We start from the raw sequence: 16,879 nt of genomic DNA on the forward strand, positions 1-16,879 counted from the left end.
TATGGTACTGAGATAAAACTGGCAAAATTGTTTATTGTTTTGTGTTACTGATCAACAGTCTGATTCTTTTTTTTTTTTTTTGCTTCCACACATTGCAAATCAGCTTTTCTCTCTGACAGAGCAACTCCATAAAACCACTGCACTGAAAAAAAAAACAAAAACAAAAACTAACACTAAATTGTCTGAAATACTGTTCTTAAATAAGATAAAGATTTTGAACTCTAGCTCAGGCTCTGAGTATTATCTGCCTGATGAAAATACACACAATTAAGTACTTGCAGTAGTATGAAAATGTCTTTTATGCTGAGCAGGGAGGAAATTGCTGTTATTTTTCTAATCTTTGCTTGGCAGAGGATGCTCTTAGAGAGGCTGATGCAGGCAGTGGTGTCTCACACATCTGCTGCCCCTGTGCCACATCCAGGACTGGTGCCACAGCATAAATTGCCTGAAACACAGAGCTTGGTTTGCTTGTTAATGGCAAAGTGACACTTAAAACAGTGTATTGGGCACTGCTTGGATGAAGGCTGGAGATAGCACTGTCAGGTGTGGGTACTGGGTGCTCTGCTACTGGATTGTGTGAGGAGAGGCCAGGAAAGGTCACCAACCACAGCAGAAATTCAATTTATTTCCTCAGGTTTATCCAAAATTGCAAAAACTTTGTTGAGCAAAAAGAAACAACTTGGAATGTTTCTAGGCTGAAATATTTTTATAGACTCTTCAGCTTACTGCATTTACAGATCTTTCATTTTCATTTTTTTATACACTTTTCTCAATTCATTTTCTCACATTCTTCGAGAGCTTTGTATCAATTTAAAAGAAAATAATGGAGGATCACAGGATCCCAGAGTGGTTTGGGTTGGAAGGGATCCCAAAGCTCACACCTCCCACTGTCCCAGGTGCTCCAAGCCCCAGTATCCAACCTGGCCTTGGACACTTCCAGGGATCCAGGGGCAGCCACAGCTTCTCTGGGCACCCTGTGCCAGGGCTCCCCACCCTCCCAAGGAACAATTCCTTCCCAATATCCCATCCATCCCTGCCCTCTGGCAGTGAGAAGCCATTCCTGTGTGTCCTGTCACTCCAGATCCTTGTCCAAAGTCTCTCTCCACCTTTCTTGTAGGTATATGTATGAACTGTATTTTTTAAAAGTAAAATATTTTGCTTTGAAAGTATAAAAACTTTGAATTTTTCAAGGTATTTCTTGTATTTCTTTTGGCCAATGCTTTGTCCAGGATTAATTTAAATATTCAGAAGTATTTGTTGTAAAACTGAATTTTTCATTGATATTGTCACTTTCTGTTGTGCTGCTCCAGTCAGTCCACCCTGCATCCTCTTGCTTGGTCTGTAGAATGAATAAAATTCGTTTTCCCCAGCATTTGGAAATCTGCACTATGAATCTTGTTCAGCAATAACCAGAGGATTTAACTGATGCTCCTGGCTGTACCCTTTCTTCTACTCCAGAGCTGATGCTTTAAAATCTGCCAGCAGACAACCACAAAGCCCCATTGCAGCAGCTGTGGGATTTGAGGGGTGACTCCTGGATGATTCCTGGATGATATTGCTGGTGCTCAGGCCATCCATCTTCTTGTGAGAGACACTTGGAACTGGTCCACAGGAGCTTTGTGTTGTGCTCGTTGGGTAATTGCAATTTCATGGTCTAATTTAATAGTGCTTGGATGGATTTCTGGCTTGTGAGACTGTTAGAAATAGTTCTGGTCACCAAATATGACCTCTTTATCAAATGGGCCCAGAAATAATCTAACTGCTCACTCCTGCTAAGACTCCAAATTCCAGTTTAAGTGGAGCTTGTCAGCTCGAGTTAATTTTAATTATTTCAAGTGGCTGAGACCTACTGGTTCCCCAGGCAGTGGTTAATAATCCTTACTGGTAAATTGGGAGTTTGGATGCTGTGGATAGACCAGGCTGGATGGACTTGGAGCAGCCTGGGATGGTGGGAGGTGTCCTGCCCATGACAGGGCTGGAATAGGAAGAGTTTAAATCTCTTTGCAACCCAAATTATTCCATGATTCTGTGATCTCAAAATGACCAGGCAAGGTACATAAGTGCACTTAGAGCTACCTCTGCAAGCTCCTTGTTGCTGTAGGTTGCTGTTACTGCCAGTTTCTGGCTGCACAGCTCTGAACATCCAAGTTTTCCACTGGAATTCCTGGGAGTTACATTAACACAAGTTCCCTTGCTCAGTAGCTCTCAGTACCAGGCTGAATTTCTCTTACAGATCAGGTGAGAGATCTCAGTTTTGTGCTAAGGACAAAGGACATTCCCTCCAGCTATTTTTATATCCAAGCCCCTCTCTCTCTTTTTCTCTCTTTCTTTCTCTCTTTCTCTCTTTCTCTCTCTCTTTCCCTTCAGATTGCAGAGCTGTGGGTTTAGGAGTGTGCAGGCTGATACAGAGCCTGGTGTTGTGGGTTTGGTGTGACAACAGGATGGGTTTGGCAGAGCTGAGGCTTTCAATAGGCTCTGGGGTTCACTCTCCTTCAGCACACCAAATATCCCAATCCCACTCCCTCTGTTTTTTGCTGTTCCCTTATTTCATGCTATTTATTAACTGCATTTCATGGGGTATCAAGTGGTTGTCAGTTGCCCATTTGATTGTTCTCGTGATGTTTTCTCACCAAAACCAGCATCCTGCTGAGTGCAGTAATTGCTGTGGAGCCAGTGCCTGTGTTTCCAAGGCAGTGATTTTCTGATGAAATTGGACATCCTGCACAGCACTTACAGCTAATTCCAGAGCATATCAATAAACAATGGTCACTGTGCTCATTATCCTCACCACAGTAACTTCTTATTTTACAGCTGGGTTCCTTTACTTGAGTATTGATGCAAGCTACCAAATCTGCAGTGAAATCACTGCTAAGTTATTAAATCGTACTGCTTTTCCTTCAAGCATTACAAATTACCAGAAATTAAATAATTTCAATATAATACTGTATGTCCAGGTATCAGCTCTGGCTTTTTTCTGGGACCAGTGAGAGCAGGAGCAAAAATCCCACTTTTGGAGATCAGGGCAACCAGGATGTATTTTTTGTGGCTGGACAGCTTTAAAGGAAACTAATTTAGTTGACTGAAACCCATCTTTATGAAATAGAAATGTTGAAATGAAAGGCAAGTGGATTTAAAATCCCAGTATATCCTCCCTCAGGCAGGCTGATGTTTGGAGTGTTTGCTGTGCAGCAGAGGCAATCACAGCACTGGGGAGATGGGCCTAGCACAATTTACAGACTTGTTCTGCTGATTGCCTTTTCATAATAAAAATACAAGAGCTGCTTAAAACCTCTGTCTGAAGCTTCTGGAAGCTGCCAGCTTGGCCTCAATTGGGGCACATGGATTGCTGAATAATAATAAATAAGTCTGTTGTGAGAGTTCCAATAATCCTCATGTAAACCCATATAAATCTCATAAACCAGCTCCATTCAGTGGGTTCTGTACTCTGTGTACAAGGAGATGGCAATTTGTGGTGCTGTGGTTGATTATCTTCACTGCTTTATGCTGATCCTGAAGAAAACCTGTTTTTTTTCATAAGGAGTGTTCCTTGTACCCCCAGAATTGATTGTAGTTGGCTGTGCAATGGTACACATACAAGAGTGCAGCTTCTTCTAGGGCAGTGAGTCTTTTTGCATGTTGTTAAATGAAACTTTCTGAACTGTCACTTTTTATGAATACCAAAAATATTCTGGTGAGAACTGGGCACACTGGGTGTAGAGTGAGGGGTTGGTGGTGAAACAATGCCGAGGACAGGTCACAGACAGCACTGGCCTGGGCTGGTGTTTCATCCTGATAAAAAGCCTGTACTCAGCTCTTCTTTATCTTGTGTAGTTGAATAATTTTTTAGCACTGTGCTCTGGTTGTGTATCCTTGGAATTTTGGCTGAGCACAATTCAGCTCAGCTGATAACTCAGATTGTACATGGGCTTGGTGATCCAGCCCCTGGGCTGGATTGGAGCAGTGTATTTACTTTGGGGAAGTGAAAAAGGTGCTTGATGTCTTTTCAGGAGGGAACAGGAGGTTGGAGGCAGGAATTTTGATACTGCTGAATTTGCATTTGCAGCTGTCACTTCTCTGAGCCTCTGGCACGAGTTCACTGCAGTGATGCTCTGAACTGGGCTCTGTGCTCCAGGATTCCAGCCAGGCTGTTCCAGGAAAACCCAAACTCTTGCCATGGATACATAGCAGGATTTGTTTCAAAGTCACAACTCAGCAAGAAAAGTGCTGTACTGTGGTTATTGGGAAGAAACTCTTCCCTGGGAGGGTGGGTAGGCCCTGGCACAGGGTGCCCAGAGAAGCTGTGGCTGCCCCTGGATCCCTGGCAGTGCCCAAGGCCAGGTTGGATGGAGCTTGGAGCAGCCTGGGACAGTGGGAGGTGTCCCTGCCCATGGGGTGGGACTGGATGGGCTTTGGGGTCTCTTCCAAGCCAGGCCATTCCATGACATGCTGGCAGTTCAGTTGATGAATTTGTATTTTCATATGGCTTGAAAGGCAATCCAGGATTTTTAAAGACACAAAAAAAAATTTCTTCCCCGTATCCCATCCAACCCTGCTCAACTGGCAGCTGATGCTCAGGAGATCCCAGACAGGAGCAGGAATCATGGATGGGCCTGGAATGGGAAAGATTTGGCCAAGTAATCAATGTCCCTGCAGCATCCTCAGCTCTTGGCAGTGCTGCTGCCTGACAGGAACACAAATGACAAAGCCTGAAAGGGAGAAATTGCTGCTAACAATAAAATAAAGAAGGAAGAAAAAAAACCCACAAAATAAGAATTAGGGCATTTTAGTAGCAGTAAGAGCCATCACAGATGTGATAAATTCATTCTTTAATATACTGAGCACAAACTTGAATCCCTTCTGTAAGCTCCGCGTCTCCTCCCAAGGAGTTTGCCCATGCAAGGCTGAACAAAGCCTCAGTTTCCTAAATGCCAGGCAAACAGAAGCAGCATCCAGGTCACACAGCAGTGAGCAATTCCCTCACTTGCCAAAGAAGAAAGTGCAAATAGGTACTATAGCTAACTCTGCTGGAGCCTTGTAATCTTACCAGGCTAGCAGATACTTCTCTTGCCATTATTATTTTCTCATTAACTTAATATTGCAGTGAAAAAGAGGATGGTAAAATGTCTAATATTTGTACATTGTCCGATAATTAAATACTTCGAAGATGTGTCAGCTCATTACTGATCCTAATTAAAGTAGTTATTTCCATTTTCACCTCAGACATGTGTGTAATTAAATGTACCTGGGAAAGAATTGCCTATTTTCTCTAAATAATCAGCAGCAAATGTTGCTGTGCTGGGCCCTCCCACGGGGTCCTGTTAGTCCTGGCACTGGACTGGGAACTCTGCTTTGGATGGGGAGAAGGAAACAAAGGCAGATGATGAAAATATCTGAAGAAGTTCCTGCATCTTTGGGAGCCTTCCCCTCTCTCCAGCATCTTGGGTTTGGCTGTAGCTGCATTTCTTTATCTGGGGATATGGAACTGTGTTTATCTAGGATTAAATGAAAGGCAAATAGTCCAAGGAGATGGGTTTTGATATTGCTGGTGTCAGGGTAAAACCAGGATAATAAACACACACTTCCCAAGTGCTTTTCAAAGAGTTTTGTCTTCAAATCACTTGCTAAAGTAGCACCTTTTCCTCATACCCAGAGGGCATATTTAAACAATCTGGAGTTGTCAAGGCTCTTGTTCACAGTGAATGCTGAAGGATTTCTCCTTGGGGTGTGGATATTGGCCCTTTTCCTGTGCTCTCTGTAGAGCCAGTGCTCTCTGCATTTTCAATTCCTCCTGGGCTTGAACAAAGGTAGAATTGCTGCTATTTCCTGTGTCCAGCTGCTCCTCTAGGCTGGAGGTTCCTTTGAGTGATACTGATCAGCTGCCTTTGTTTTTCACCAGGTAATGATGACTCTGACATAGAAATCCAGGAGGATGAAGGATCTGACAGCGAGGGGGATTTGCAGATCACGAGGCACCGCATCAGCACAGAAGCTCTCCTGCAAGGTACCCTAACCCTTCCTGAGCTGCCCTGATCCACAGGGATTTGCTGGAATTATCTGAGTAGCTGCAAGTGTAAGTAGCCCCTGTCACCCTTCAGGATATTGGCACTGCTCAGGAGCTGCAGGAGGATAAAGCCTTGTGGAAAAAACAGTGCTTTCAGGGGAGCAAATGAAGGATTATTACTGGAAAAAAAATTACTGTGTAGGGAAAATCCTGCCTTGGTATTGCCTTAAACATTCCTGAAGCAGTTCTTTACAAAGCCTTAGGGAAGCAATACCATTTCTCATTGCAAAGCATTTATTTCCCTGTAGCTGTTGGCATCTGTTTTAGCTGGGAAAGCTTCAGTGAGTCAGTAAAGCCACCTGCACTGGCTGGGCACAGGTGGGGCACACCTGAGCTGCTGCTCCCAGGGAGAGATGTGAGCCTGCTGTCCTTCTGTCCTGCTGTTCTTTTCTTCTGCTTCCTGGGGAGTGCAACTGCAGCCTCTGGCTCTGCTCCCACTGCTCACAAGCAGCTCAGGTGAATTGCTGTGTGAGGATCTTTTCACCCAGGTGGGAAAAGAAATGTTCTGCTTAGTCTGGAGTGGAGCAAAACACAGCAGGAAATCGGGGTAGTTCTTTTTGTTAGCAGTGAGGGATTCTGAGCTGTCAGCAGAAACTTCTTTGGGGTCTGAGGAAGTGCCTGGGTAAGGGATTTCTGGTGCCACCACTCCTGCTGGAACCTGTTCCTTAGAAAAACTGCAAACATGGGGAGTTTTGTGAGTGGAATTCTGCTTTCCCCTTTCTGACTGAGACCTGGGAAAGAAGCTGATGTTCTCAAGTCAGTGCAATTTAAGCATTTCAATCCTCCCTTCCTCTGTTTTTCTTGAAAATTGAAAAGTCTTGTTAAGTGCTAGAAACACTGATAGTCTCTAAGGAATATTTTACATTGGCATTTCTCAAGGAAAGGTTTGTACACAGGTTTTAGAGCTTTGGAAGGGACCCTGTACCTGTCTGTGATGCTTCATCTCAGAAAGCACCATAACCTGCTGCTCTTAATAGCAGGTTTAGAGTTTTACTCTGAAAGTTGAAGATTTTGCTGCCAGTAGATTTTTTTCTAGGAAGAGCTTTGTTACCATTAATTACCCTTAATGGAAACTCAGTATTAGTTCATGAGACTTTTAAGACCTGAGATTAATGTCAGAATCAGCAGCTGCTTTAGTAAACCAGGGCTGAATATTCTCTTCCTGATTGCTGTTAAACACACCACAGATCTGCTGGTGTTCTTCAGCAATTTGCATTTAAAATACATTTAATGATCAAGGCAGCATAACAAGAACATTATTTCTATTAATTACTGCTTTTTTCATTGACTCAGTTGAAGACATTTCAATCACTTTCTTTTGAGGCTTTGTGTTTTCTTACATGGTGATGCTGCTGAGCCACATTTGCTCTCAAACTGAGGAGAAAGAGCCCACTGTGTTCAGTCCCTGTGGCTGCTGGAGTGCACTTTTACATCTCTAATTCCCAGATTTTCAGTGCTGGGAGATAAAGCTTCCTCCCTCTCTGTGCTGGGCAGATATTCCAGTGTGTTTTGCCATTATAGAGGCAAGATTGTCAGGCAGAGATAATCTCTCTTTTTAGGCCACTTGGTGTAATTGAGAAAAATCAGCACACTCACCCTCAAGAGCCTTTTCATCAGCTCTGTCTAGATGCAGCAAAATTCAAATTAAGTGCAGGTTTTACAATATTGTTCCTAGTTTTATTCTTTCAGCCAATTAAAAGACTTGAAGTTACAGGATTTGGTTTCCTGAGGAGCAGCAAAGAGGGGGGAGCTGGGGGAGACTTGTGTGGTGCAGAGAGAAAATCGACCCCTTTCCCACATGCAGAGAGGAACAGGCAGGAGCTGCTGAAGAAGGAAGCTGGAATGGGCTCTGGAGCTTTGACTTCGGTGCTGCTGGGTCAAAACCAGCAGTAAGGCAGCAGGAAGGGGTCTGATCCAGGAGGGAGCAGGGAGGTGAGAGCTCATGGCTGGGAGAGCAGGGGCCAAGCTGCAGGTGCTGCCTGTGGGCCTGGGAAACTGCAGCTGCTTTATTGGCACAATATCACACTGACAGGAAAGTCCCCTCCTTAAGGGGGCTTATTTTAGTAAACCCACATGTCACTGATCATTTACTTTTGTAGATCAGAGAATGCACTGATTTATCACAGAATCACTTTGGTTTTTATCACAGATTTATCGCAGACTGCTTTGGGTTGGAAGGGCCCTAAAGTTCATCTCATCCCACCCCCTGCCGTGGGCAGGGACACCTCCCACTGTTCCAGGCTGCTCCAAGCCCTGTCCAACCTGGCCTTGGACACTTCCAGGGATCCAGGGGCAGCCACAGCTTCTCTGGGCACCCTGTGCCAGGGCTCCCCACCCTCCCAGGGAACAATTCCTTCCCAATATCCCATCCATCCCTGCCCTCTGGCAGTGGGAAGCCATTCCCTGTGTCCTGTCCCTCCATCCCTTGTCCCCAGTCCCTCTCCAGCTCTCCTGGAGCCCCTTTAGGCACTGGAAGGGGCTCTGAGGTGTCCCTGGATCCTTCTCTTCTCCAGGTGAACACCTCCAGCTCTCCCAGCCTGGCACCAGAGCAGAGGGGCACCAGCCCTTGGGACATCTTTGTGGCTTCCTCTGGATTCACTCCAGCAGCTCCATGTCCTTCCTGTGCTGGGGACACCAGAGCTGGAGGCAGTATAGTCTCTACATTTTAATTTTAGCATTGTCAATGTGAATAAAATTTCACATCCACTTTTATTCTGTCTGGCAATAGATATTTGAGGCTGTGACAAATACAATGGACTTCCCTGAATTTGTGGTGGCACTTGCAATAACATGCTTGTTTTGTCAGAGAGCCAAAGAAAAAGAATGTCTTTCAGCATTGAAAGTCTTAACCATTTGCAGTGTAGAGAAACCTCTTGCCTGAAACAGGCCATAGATGAGTTGTTTGCAGTGGGATGGTTGTTCATGTGCAGCTGGGGTGGACCTTGGGGTAGAGGATGCACAGCCTTGTCCTGGGAATGCAGAAGCTGCTCTGCTGGATCAGCCAGCCAGCCTGGCCTCTCCCCAGCCCTGGCTGAAAGAAAATGTCTGGGGAAGCACGTGGGAACTTCCCTCAGCTTTCCTGCTGCTCTCCAGCTCTTTCAACACCATCACTTGTGGCTTGCACAGAGTTAATCTAACTCTCAGTACATTTATTTTCTCCTAAGAACATGTCCAGTCTCCACTTGAACTAAATAGATTTTTGTCACCCATACTATCAGAAGTGACAGATTTTGAGGTGGTGTTATGATTCCATGTGCAGATCCATCTTTTCAGTCACTTGGAGCAGAGTCCTGAAATGCATTGTGGCATCATGAGGATCTCTCTCCTTCCAGAGGTGGCAGGTGGGGACAGGCAGAGTGGGACACACTGTGCTGGGGACAAGGCAGTGCTGCTGAATTAAGCTGAAATAGTCCATCCTTGTGCAGCTGTGCCTGTAAATCTTCTATTCCACACTGCCAGGGTATTTAGCTCCTGTGAACCATTTCTCCCAGTGCCATAGCTCTTGTTTCATTTTATAACATTGGTGTTAAGGGCTGGTTTTGTCCTGACCAGACCACAGAGACCATTTCACTACTGAGACAGGAACAACTTCAGCCCCATTTGATCTTTACTGTAAGAAGACAGCTTTATAAAAACCTGTGTTTTTTAGCAGACAATCAGTCTAAAGTCACACAGTGAGAGCAGCTCTCTTGGAGTCTCTTTCCTTGGCAGGGCTGGCCCAGAGGATCAGAGTTAATGATGTGCTGGCAGAGAGGGCACTTGCTGCTGAGTGCCTGTGGCACCCTGCATGCTGGGGAAAGGCTGCAGAGCCTCAATGATCCCTCATTTTTTTCAGTCCTATAGGGAAAAGGAGAGTTTTGACATGCAAATCTTTTCAAGTGAGTCTCCAGAGTCCTGTTTCCAATCCTTCCATACCACAGGCAGGCTTCAAAGCAGGGAAGTCCTGTTCTCAGTGGGAATTATCACTCTGCTTATGGAATTTCTAGAATGTTTTCCTTCCTTCCCAGCCTCTCCCAGGTATGGGCCATCCCAACATCAGACCTAGTGAAGAAGGAGGAGAGGCTGTAGGTCTGAAATGGGGGGAACAGCTCCCTCACTTCCAAGCAGATTTCCTTTTCATGGAGGTGTAAGAAATAAACTGAAGTGTGCTCCCCCATGCAGCAGCTGTGCTGTGCTTAATGAATCCCTGGATTTTGGCAATGCCTGGAAAATGCTGCCAGGATCAGGATCTTGCACTAAGAGAGGGATTGCTCTGCTCTGCCCTGGTGTGGCCTCACCTCAGGTCTGGGGCAGTTGTGGGTGCCACCATATCAGGAGGATCTAAAGCTGTTGGAGAGTGTCCAGAGGAGGGACATGGGCATGGGGAAGGATCTGAGGAGCAGCTGAGGGCACTTGGATTGTTCAGCTCCAATCTCTGCTCCCTGGGACAGGGACAGGATCAGGGAAGGGCTGGAGCTGGGCCAGGGGAGGTTTAGGTTGGAGATCAGGAAAGGTTCTTCCCCCAGAGGGTGCTGGGCACAGCCCTGGGGCTGCCAGAGCTCCAGGAGTGTTTGGACAATGCTCAGACACAGGGTGGGATTGTTGGGGTGTCTGTGCAGGGCCAGGGGCTGGACAGGATGATCCTTGTGGGTCCCTCCCCACTCAGGATATTCCATCATTCTGTGATTAAGAACAGTGTCCAAAGGGCAACAGTTCAGAAGGATCAGGCAGAAGGTTCATCCCATTTTTCTCTGTGTGTGGAAGGGAATGTGATGCAGAGGGAAGAGAGGTGTCCCCTGTGAGCTCATGCTGTGGATTCACATTAAGCACTGGAGACTGCAGATCTCCAGACTGGGAGGAAAATGTGTCAGCTCCAAACCCACCTGCCACCCTCCCAGGCTGTCCAGACTCTCAGGTCACTCCTTGCTGTGAGACAGGGTTAGTCTATGCCCACTGCTGGAAATCATCCCAGCCCATCCCAGGCAGATGCACAGGTTGGTACAATGAGGAGCATCACACAGAGAGAGAATGGCAACAGCTCACAGGCTCCAAATCAGGGATGCACGTTCCCTTCTGCTCCCTGCTCTGTGCCTACAGACCATGGCCATGCAAAGGTGCAGTGAATCACAGCCTGTTCATTACCAGCATCTTTCCTAATTACTGCTCTGTACAGCCTGTCCCAGCTGGATTCACATGATCTGTAAGGAGACACCACAAGCTCTCTCTTCTTGGAAGCTGTGGGAGCCCAGCTGAGCTGAACCCAGGAGACCAAAGGACAACATCCCCAGCTCTCCCTGGGCCATGCAGGTGGCTCCTCTTGTTCCTGCCTGCCCCCAGTACAACAGAAACACACCATGGCCACTCCCCACACAGGGAAACGTGGGGGTTTAGGGTCTGGGAGTTAAAATACTGCTCCATGGAAAATCTGATTTGTCTCCTCTTTACAGCTTAGTGCTCAGGTGAAATCCCAGCCCCTCTGCATCCTGGGGTCTCTCCTGGCAGTGTCCCAGGGTTTGCTGCAGGACCTAACTCTGCTGATCCCACAGTTGCTGGTTCAGAGAGGTGCTCCTGGCTTAGGCAATGCAGGGATCCAAGTCTAGGAAGTACCAGATCCTCGAGTTCCTCCAGGTGTGAGCAGTTGTGTCCATAGGATGTCTGCAGCAGTCCCACTGATGGAGGAGCAGCATCCTGCACACCTTTGCATTCTCTTTGATCTTCCCATGGCATTTTGAACTGTGCTATTCCATCAGCTCTCCTTACCTGATATCTTGATTCTCTTTTATATTCAGAATCTCTCTCGATTTTGTCTTATTTTAGGAGCTCCCTGCAGCTTTCTCCTTTTCTAGGCAGTGATTCCCAATTTTACACTTTATGTTGAGCCTTCTACAGAGTAAAATTGCAGTTAAACTCAAGAGTCATTTGTTGGCTGGGCAAAAATGGGGTTCTGTTGTCATCTAAGGATTGATAGCATTTAGTGTAGCATAAATTAGAGCAAAAATCTCCAAAGCCTGAAGACAGATCTATCCAGAAGTCTTTGAATTTCATCTCTACTTCCTGTGTTATCAGCAATTGCTGCATAGAGGCCATTGCTTTTTATATAAAGGCATAAAATCCTTTTAATGATCTGCCTTGATACAAAAAGGGGTTTCTGGTGAGCTGTGGATGAGTTAGGCAGCTTTTTCCTACCACTAACTCAGCTCAAACTGCGTGGGACAAAGGGGACCTGTCATCTTTTGTGCTTTGGGAAGTAGAAAAAAAGAGGTTTGCCAGGGTATACTTTAAAGCTACGTTGTTTTCATGCTAAAAACAGCATTGATTGGATTGTTTTAGGTTGGAACAATCCATATTTGGCATGGAGGAAGCTGGTGATGGCAGGAAACCAGCAGATGGTGAGATGGGATGGACACACAGGGCTGGAAATAGGATTGAGGAGGTTGAGGAGGTTCTGTGGCTGCAGCAGCAGGGCTGCGTCACCCAGGCAGCTCACAGGAGCTTTTCCCTGCTCAGAGCTCTGCCCTCTCCATTCCCAGCACTTCCAGGCTCCCTCCCCAGCCAAGGAGACCTGCTGTCATCTTCCCATTGCCTCTGGATAGCCAAAAACAGCCAAGCAGGTACAGTGTGTGCTCCCTCCCAGTGAGATCCCCACCTCCCTCTTCAGCCTCACACATCAAACTCCCAACAGGAAATTCCTGAGGTTTGTCTGGGCCTGGCCAGGGATTCCTGTGAGATTCTGACAATCCTGGAATATCAGAAAGGGTCTGAGCTCCCTAAAGGACAAAGGGTTCACCACATGGAAAAAACAGGCTTTTGTTCTCTGTATACCAAAGCAGAGGAAGAAATGTGTCATTTCATGGATTTTTTTGGGTTGGAAGGGACCTCTCAAGATCATCTAGAGCAATCTCTCTGCTCTAACAGGTTTGAGCTGCTTGTCCAGGACCACATCCAGTTTTTGCATATCTCTATGGATGGAGACTCCTAAACTTCTCTTGGCAACTTATTCCAGTGTTTGACTGCCCTCACAGTAAAAAAAGGTTTCTTGGTTCAGGTAGAATTTCCTGTTTCTTAATATGTCCGTTGTTTCTTGTCCTGCCAGAACCATCATGCTGGAATAAGGTAGCTCTGGAAATAGCACCCTGACTGGAAATAGAATCATAGAATCTTTAATGTTGGAGAAAAACTCCAAGATCATTGAGTCTAATGTTAGTTACTGTCAGCCTTATCCCCTCCTACCTTCTCCTGAGCAATGAGGCTTAACAAGGGGGTGACTGCATGATTTGGGATCTCATCCTCTCACTGAGGGATACACCCTGAGCTTTACTCTTCTTCCTCCTTCTCTGGAGCCAGGTTTGATGGGGATTCCCTTTGCTCTGTGACCATGAGCCAGGTTTGATGGGGATTCCCTTTGCTCTGTGACCATGAGCCAGCTTTGATGGGGATTCCCTTTGCTCTGTGACCATGAGCCAGCTTTGATGGGGATTCCCTTTGCTCTCTGACCATGAGCCAGGTTTGATGGGGATTCTCTTTGCTCCTGCAGGAAGAGTTGGCACACGGATCGTGGGATCAATGCAAGGTGGAGACACGGAGGAAGATGTGAGTACCAATCCCATCTGTCTGCTGAGCTTCTCTGACAGGGCTTTAGATGCCAGCCCTCTTCTCAGCTGGAGAGACACCTTTTTACCTGCTGAGTCCTCACACCCCAGGCCTGCTTTTCCCCTCCTTTCCAATGGGTGACACCTTTCTTTGGCAGAGATGTGTATTTCCTTATTTTTCCTTTCTTGGAGTCTGTGTGCTTTCACCCCATCCTGCAGTGCAGATTTAGTGGTACACAAGCTGCAGGAATGCTGTTGTGAGCTGTGGGGCAGATTTCTGATTAAATACATGGGCCTAAATTCACTTCATTGCTCTAAAAAGTCATTCCTTGGAGTTCTGTCTGTGGCCTGTACTGGCAGCATCTGTCCTCTGGAGGATGGGGCAGGGATGAGAGCAGGACTGTGAGCTGTGCCCTTGGGATTCCTGCTGCCCCAGGGCTCCTGGGGTACATGTGAGTGGACAGTGTAAAAGGCACATACAGATTTGTACAGGAGGCCCTTGCTGTGTGTCTGTGCCCACCCTTTGGCATCCATGGGCAGCCTTTCTGTGCCTCTGGGCACACCTGAGTGGCTACATCTGCCACCAGCAAACTGGAACCAGCTGCTGGGATGTGGTTGACATTTGCATTTAGCTCTCCCCGCCATCCCAAAAAGCTGCTGCACCCCCAGGAGCAGTGGGGCTGTTCTCTGCAGGTGATGCTGGAACACTGTTTTGGAGAGTGTAGGAAACAGTACAACTATGGTAACTGTGGGTTTGTGTTTGAGCCTTGCTGCTGTTAATTGCCAGTGTGGATGGAACTTTTCTGTCTCAGTCCAGCAGACACCCCTCAGTGCTGCCTGTCTCAAGGAGGGGAGTTCAGACATTTCTGGGAATCCCAGAATGGTTTGAGGTGGAAGGGACCTTAAAACCCATCTTGTTCCATCCAGAGACACATCCCACTAGACCAGGTTGCTCCAAGTCCCATCCAACCTGACTTAAAATGATTCCAGGTATGGGACAACCACAGCTTTTTGGGCACCCTCACCTTGTGTCTTGAAGAGGAACTTACAGCCCATGCTCTGCTCTTTGCTCCTGCCACAATGGCTGTGGTGAAGTCTGTTATTGCCTCCTGGACATCCAGACCCATTTCTGGGAAGGGCAGAGTGCTGTGCTGTGGGTGAAGAAGTCATTTTAGTCCCAGTGCTGCCTGAATGTCCTTGGCCACGTTAGTGACAGATTAGGACAGTCACCCTCTGCGATTGCTGTTCCCTTTGGAGTCCCCTGCTGGCAGCTCTCCCCCTGCTGGCACAGCCCCAGCACATCCAGGGCTGGAAAGGCAAGGCCTTCAGCCTGTGACTTCCCTCAGTGCAGCCACTTCAGTTGCCTTATGACTCTCCCCTTTGACTGCAGTGTCTCAGGGCTCAGGGATCTTTGCAGGCCTCTGTGTGTCCCAGCTCAGGGAATGAAACCAGTGAAGCGCTGCTTTGAACCCCTCAAGGAATTAATGGAGTTAGGAAGAGCCAGTGGTGTGTGGCAAGTGATACCCAAGCTATGTCTGCCTTTGCTGCCTTCTCCCCAGCTCCCAGCCTGGGTACTTTCTGTTTTCTTTTATGTTCTTGCACTTTTTTTTCCTGCTCTGCCTCCTGTTGCTCCACTCTGGCTCTCCAAGGGGACCCCAGCCCCAGCACGGCCCGGCGGGCGCAAGGCACAGGTGGGTTCCTCTCCTCTGGTTCTTTGTCTTCCTCTTCACCTCGGTTCTGTGGTCTCACAGTAGCTGCCACCTGAATGTTAAACACCCTGCCAGACTCAGCAGAAGTCAGGGAATTTGTGTTCATCAGCCCTGTGGGTTGGGGAAGGAGGTTTGCAATCCTTTGAGAGTGCAGGGGGAAGCCAGCACTGCCATCCCTCACTTTGGGCTGGCAAAGAGGCCATGGCAGAGCTGAGCTGGTCATGGACTCTTGTTTCCTGTCCTCCAGGACGACTCAGGGGATAGTGAGATTGACCTGGATGAAGATGATGATGATGAGGAGGAGGATGATCTGGAAGATGACAGCATGGAAATCTCCCCAGGCAAATCCAGTCTCCGAGCAAGGAAGCCAGAGCCACTGGAGCAAAGTGATAATGACTTCTGACCCCTCAGTAGCAGGAGGCCTCTGGAAGCACAAACTTTGGAGAGGCCAGGAGCTAAAACCCTGCTGTCTGAAAAGTGTGCGTCAGTGTGAATTCAGAAGTTGGTAAATAATGTTCATTAAACCTGAAAATTAAACTTGGATTGCCAGGTTTGTGAATCTCAAAGCATGAGCAGTTTATCCATAATGAAAATCACAGTAATGTGCACTTATTTCCATAATTGCACTAAACTGGCGCTTGTGCACTGCAGTGCCAGAAGTCTCACTCCAGTGAGCATCGTGTGCCTGATTGCCCTGCATTTTATTATGTCCAAATAGATTTCTTTGGCTTAATAAAACTGGATGAAAAGCTGCTCTGGGAATGTATTTCAATTGGTTTTAAATCTGGCCTAAATCTATTTATCCTGAACATACCCTTTACTTAATCAAGGGCTTGTCTGCACAAAGAGCAGCACCAGGTAGACTGAAGGAGTGAAGTTAAAAGTGAAGTCTCCAGGGAGACCTCAGAGCCTCTTTTAGTGCCTAAAGGTGCTCCGAGAGAACAGAGGAGGAGCTTGGGACAAGGAGTGGAGAGACAGAACACAGGGAATGGCAGGGATGGATGGGATATTGGGAAGGAATTGTTCCCTGGGAGGGTGGGGAGCCCTGGCACAGGGTGCCCAGAGAAGCTGTGGCTGGCCCTGGATCCCTGGAAGTGTCCAAGGCCAGGCTGGACAGGGCTTGGAGCAATAGTGGAAGGTGTCCCTGCCCATGGCAGGGCAGTGGGTGGGAATGGATGGGCTCTGAGATTCCTTCCAACCCAAACCATTCTGTGATGATCTGAGCCCTGAGACCAGGCCCAGTCTCCTAGTCAGTTTGAGTCACAGTTTTCTATTTCCTGTACTTGTAGGCCCTGATGGAAAAGTGACTCCAGACCTGGTGTGCACAGAGCCAGAGCCTCTCTCTCCAGGCAGCACTGCCACCTAGCCTCCAGCACAGCCAGCAGGCATTTGGCAAAGCCACTGCTGCTGTAGCTGCTTGTGCCAGGCAGGAGCAGCAGCAGCAGTAGACCCCTGTGCCAGTGAGCTGAGCTTTCAGCCCTGGGCAGTGGAGCACAGCACATCCCCATTGTCCTGCAGTGCAAAAACAAAGCTGCACAAGG

The 16,879-nt window shown here is 47.3% G+C and overlaps 1 protein-coding gene across 4 annotated transcripts in view; it reads left to right on the forward strand.

Moving 5' to 3' along the window:
- Positions 1-16,091, forward strand: part of CLUAP1 (clusterin associated protein 1) — a 58,875-nt gene extending 42,784 nt beyond the window's left edge. For 2 of the 4 annotated variants that reach the window (XM_033074081.2, XM_033074083.2), the window contains exons 10-13: positions 5,897-6,001; positions 13,575-13,630; positions 15,249-15,320; positions 15,586-16,091. In XM_033074081.2, the coding sequence (XP_032929972.1) occupies positions 5,897-6,001; positions 13,575-13,630; positions 15,249-15,320; positions 15,586-15,741 (389 nt within the window). In that variant the 3' untranslated portion in view covers positions 15,742-16,091. The remainder of the gene's footprint in view (positions 1-5,896; positions 6,002-13,574; positions 13,631-15,248; positions 15,321-15,585) is intronic. The other 2 variants (XM_033074082.2, XM_033074084.2) reach the window with 2 other exon arrangements.
- The last annotated feature ends 788 nt before the right edge of the window (positions 16,092-16,879 follow it).

Source organism: Catharus ustulatus, chromosome 16 (assembly GCF_009819885.2).
Source record: "Catharus ustulatus isolate bCatUst1 chromosome 16, bCatUst1.pri.v2, whole genome shotgun sequence".
Taxonomy (NCBI): Eukaryota; Metazoa; Chordata; class Aves; order Passeriformes; family Turdidae; genus Catharus; species Catharus ustulatus.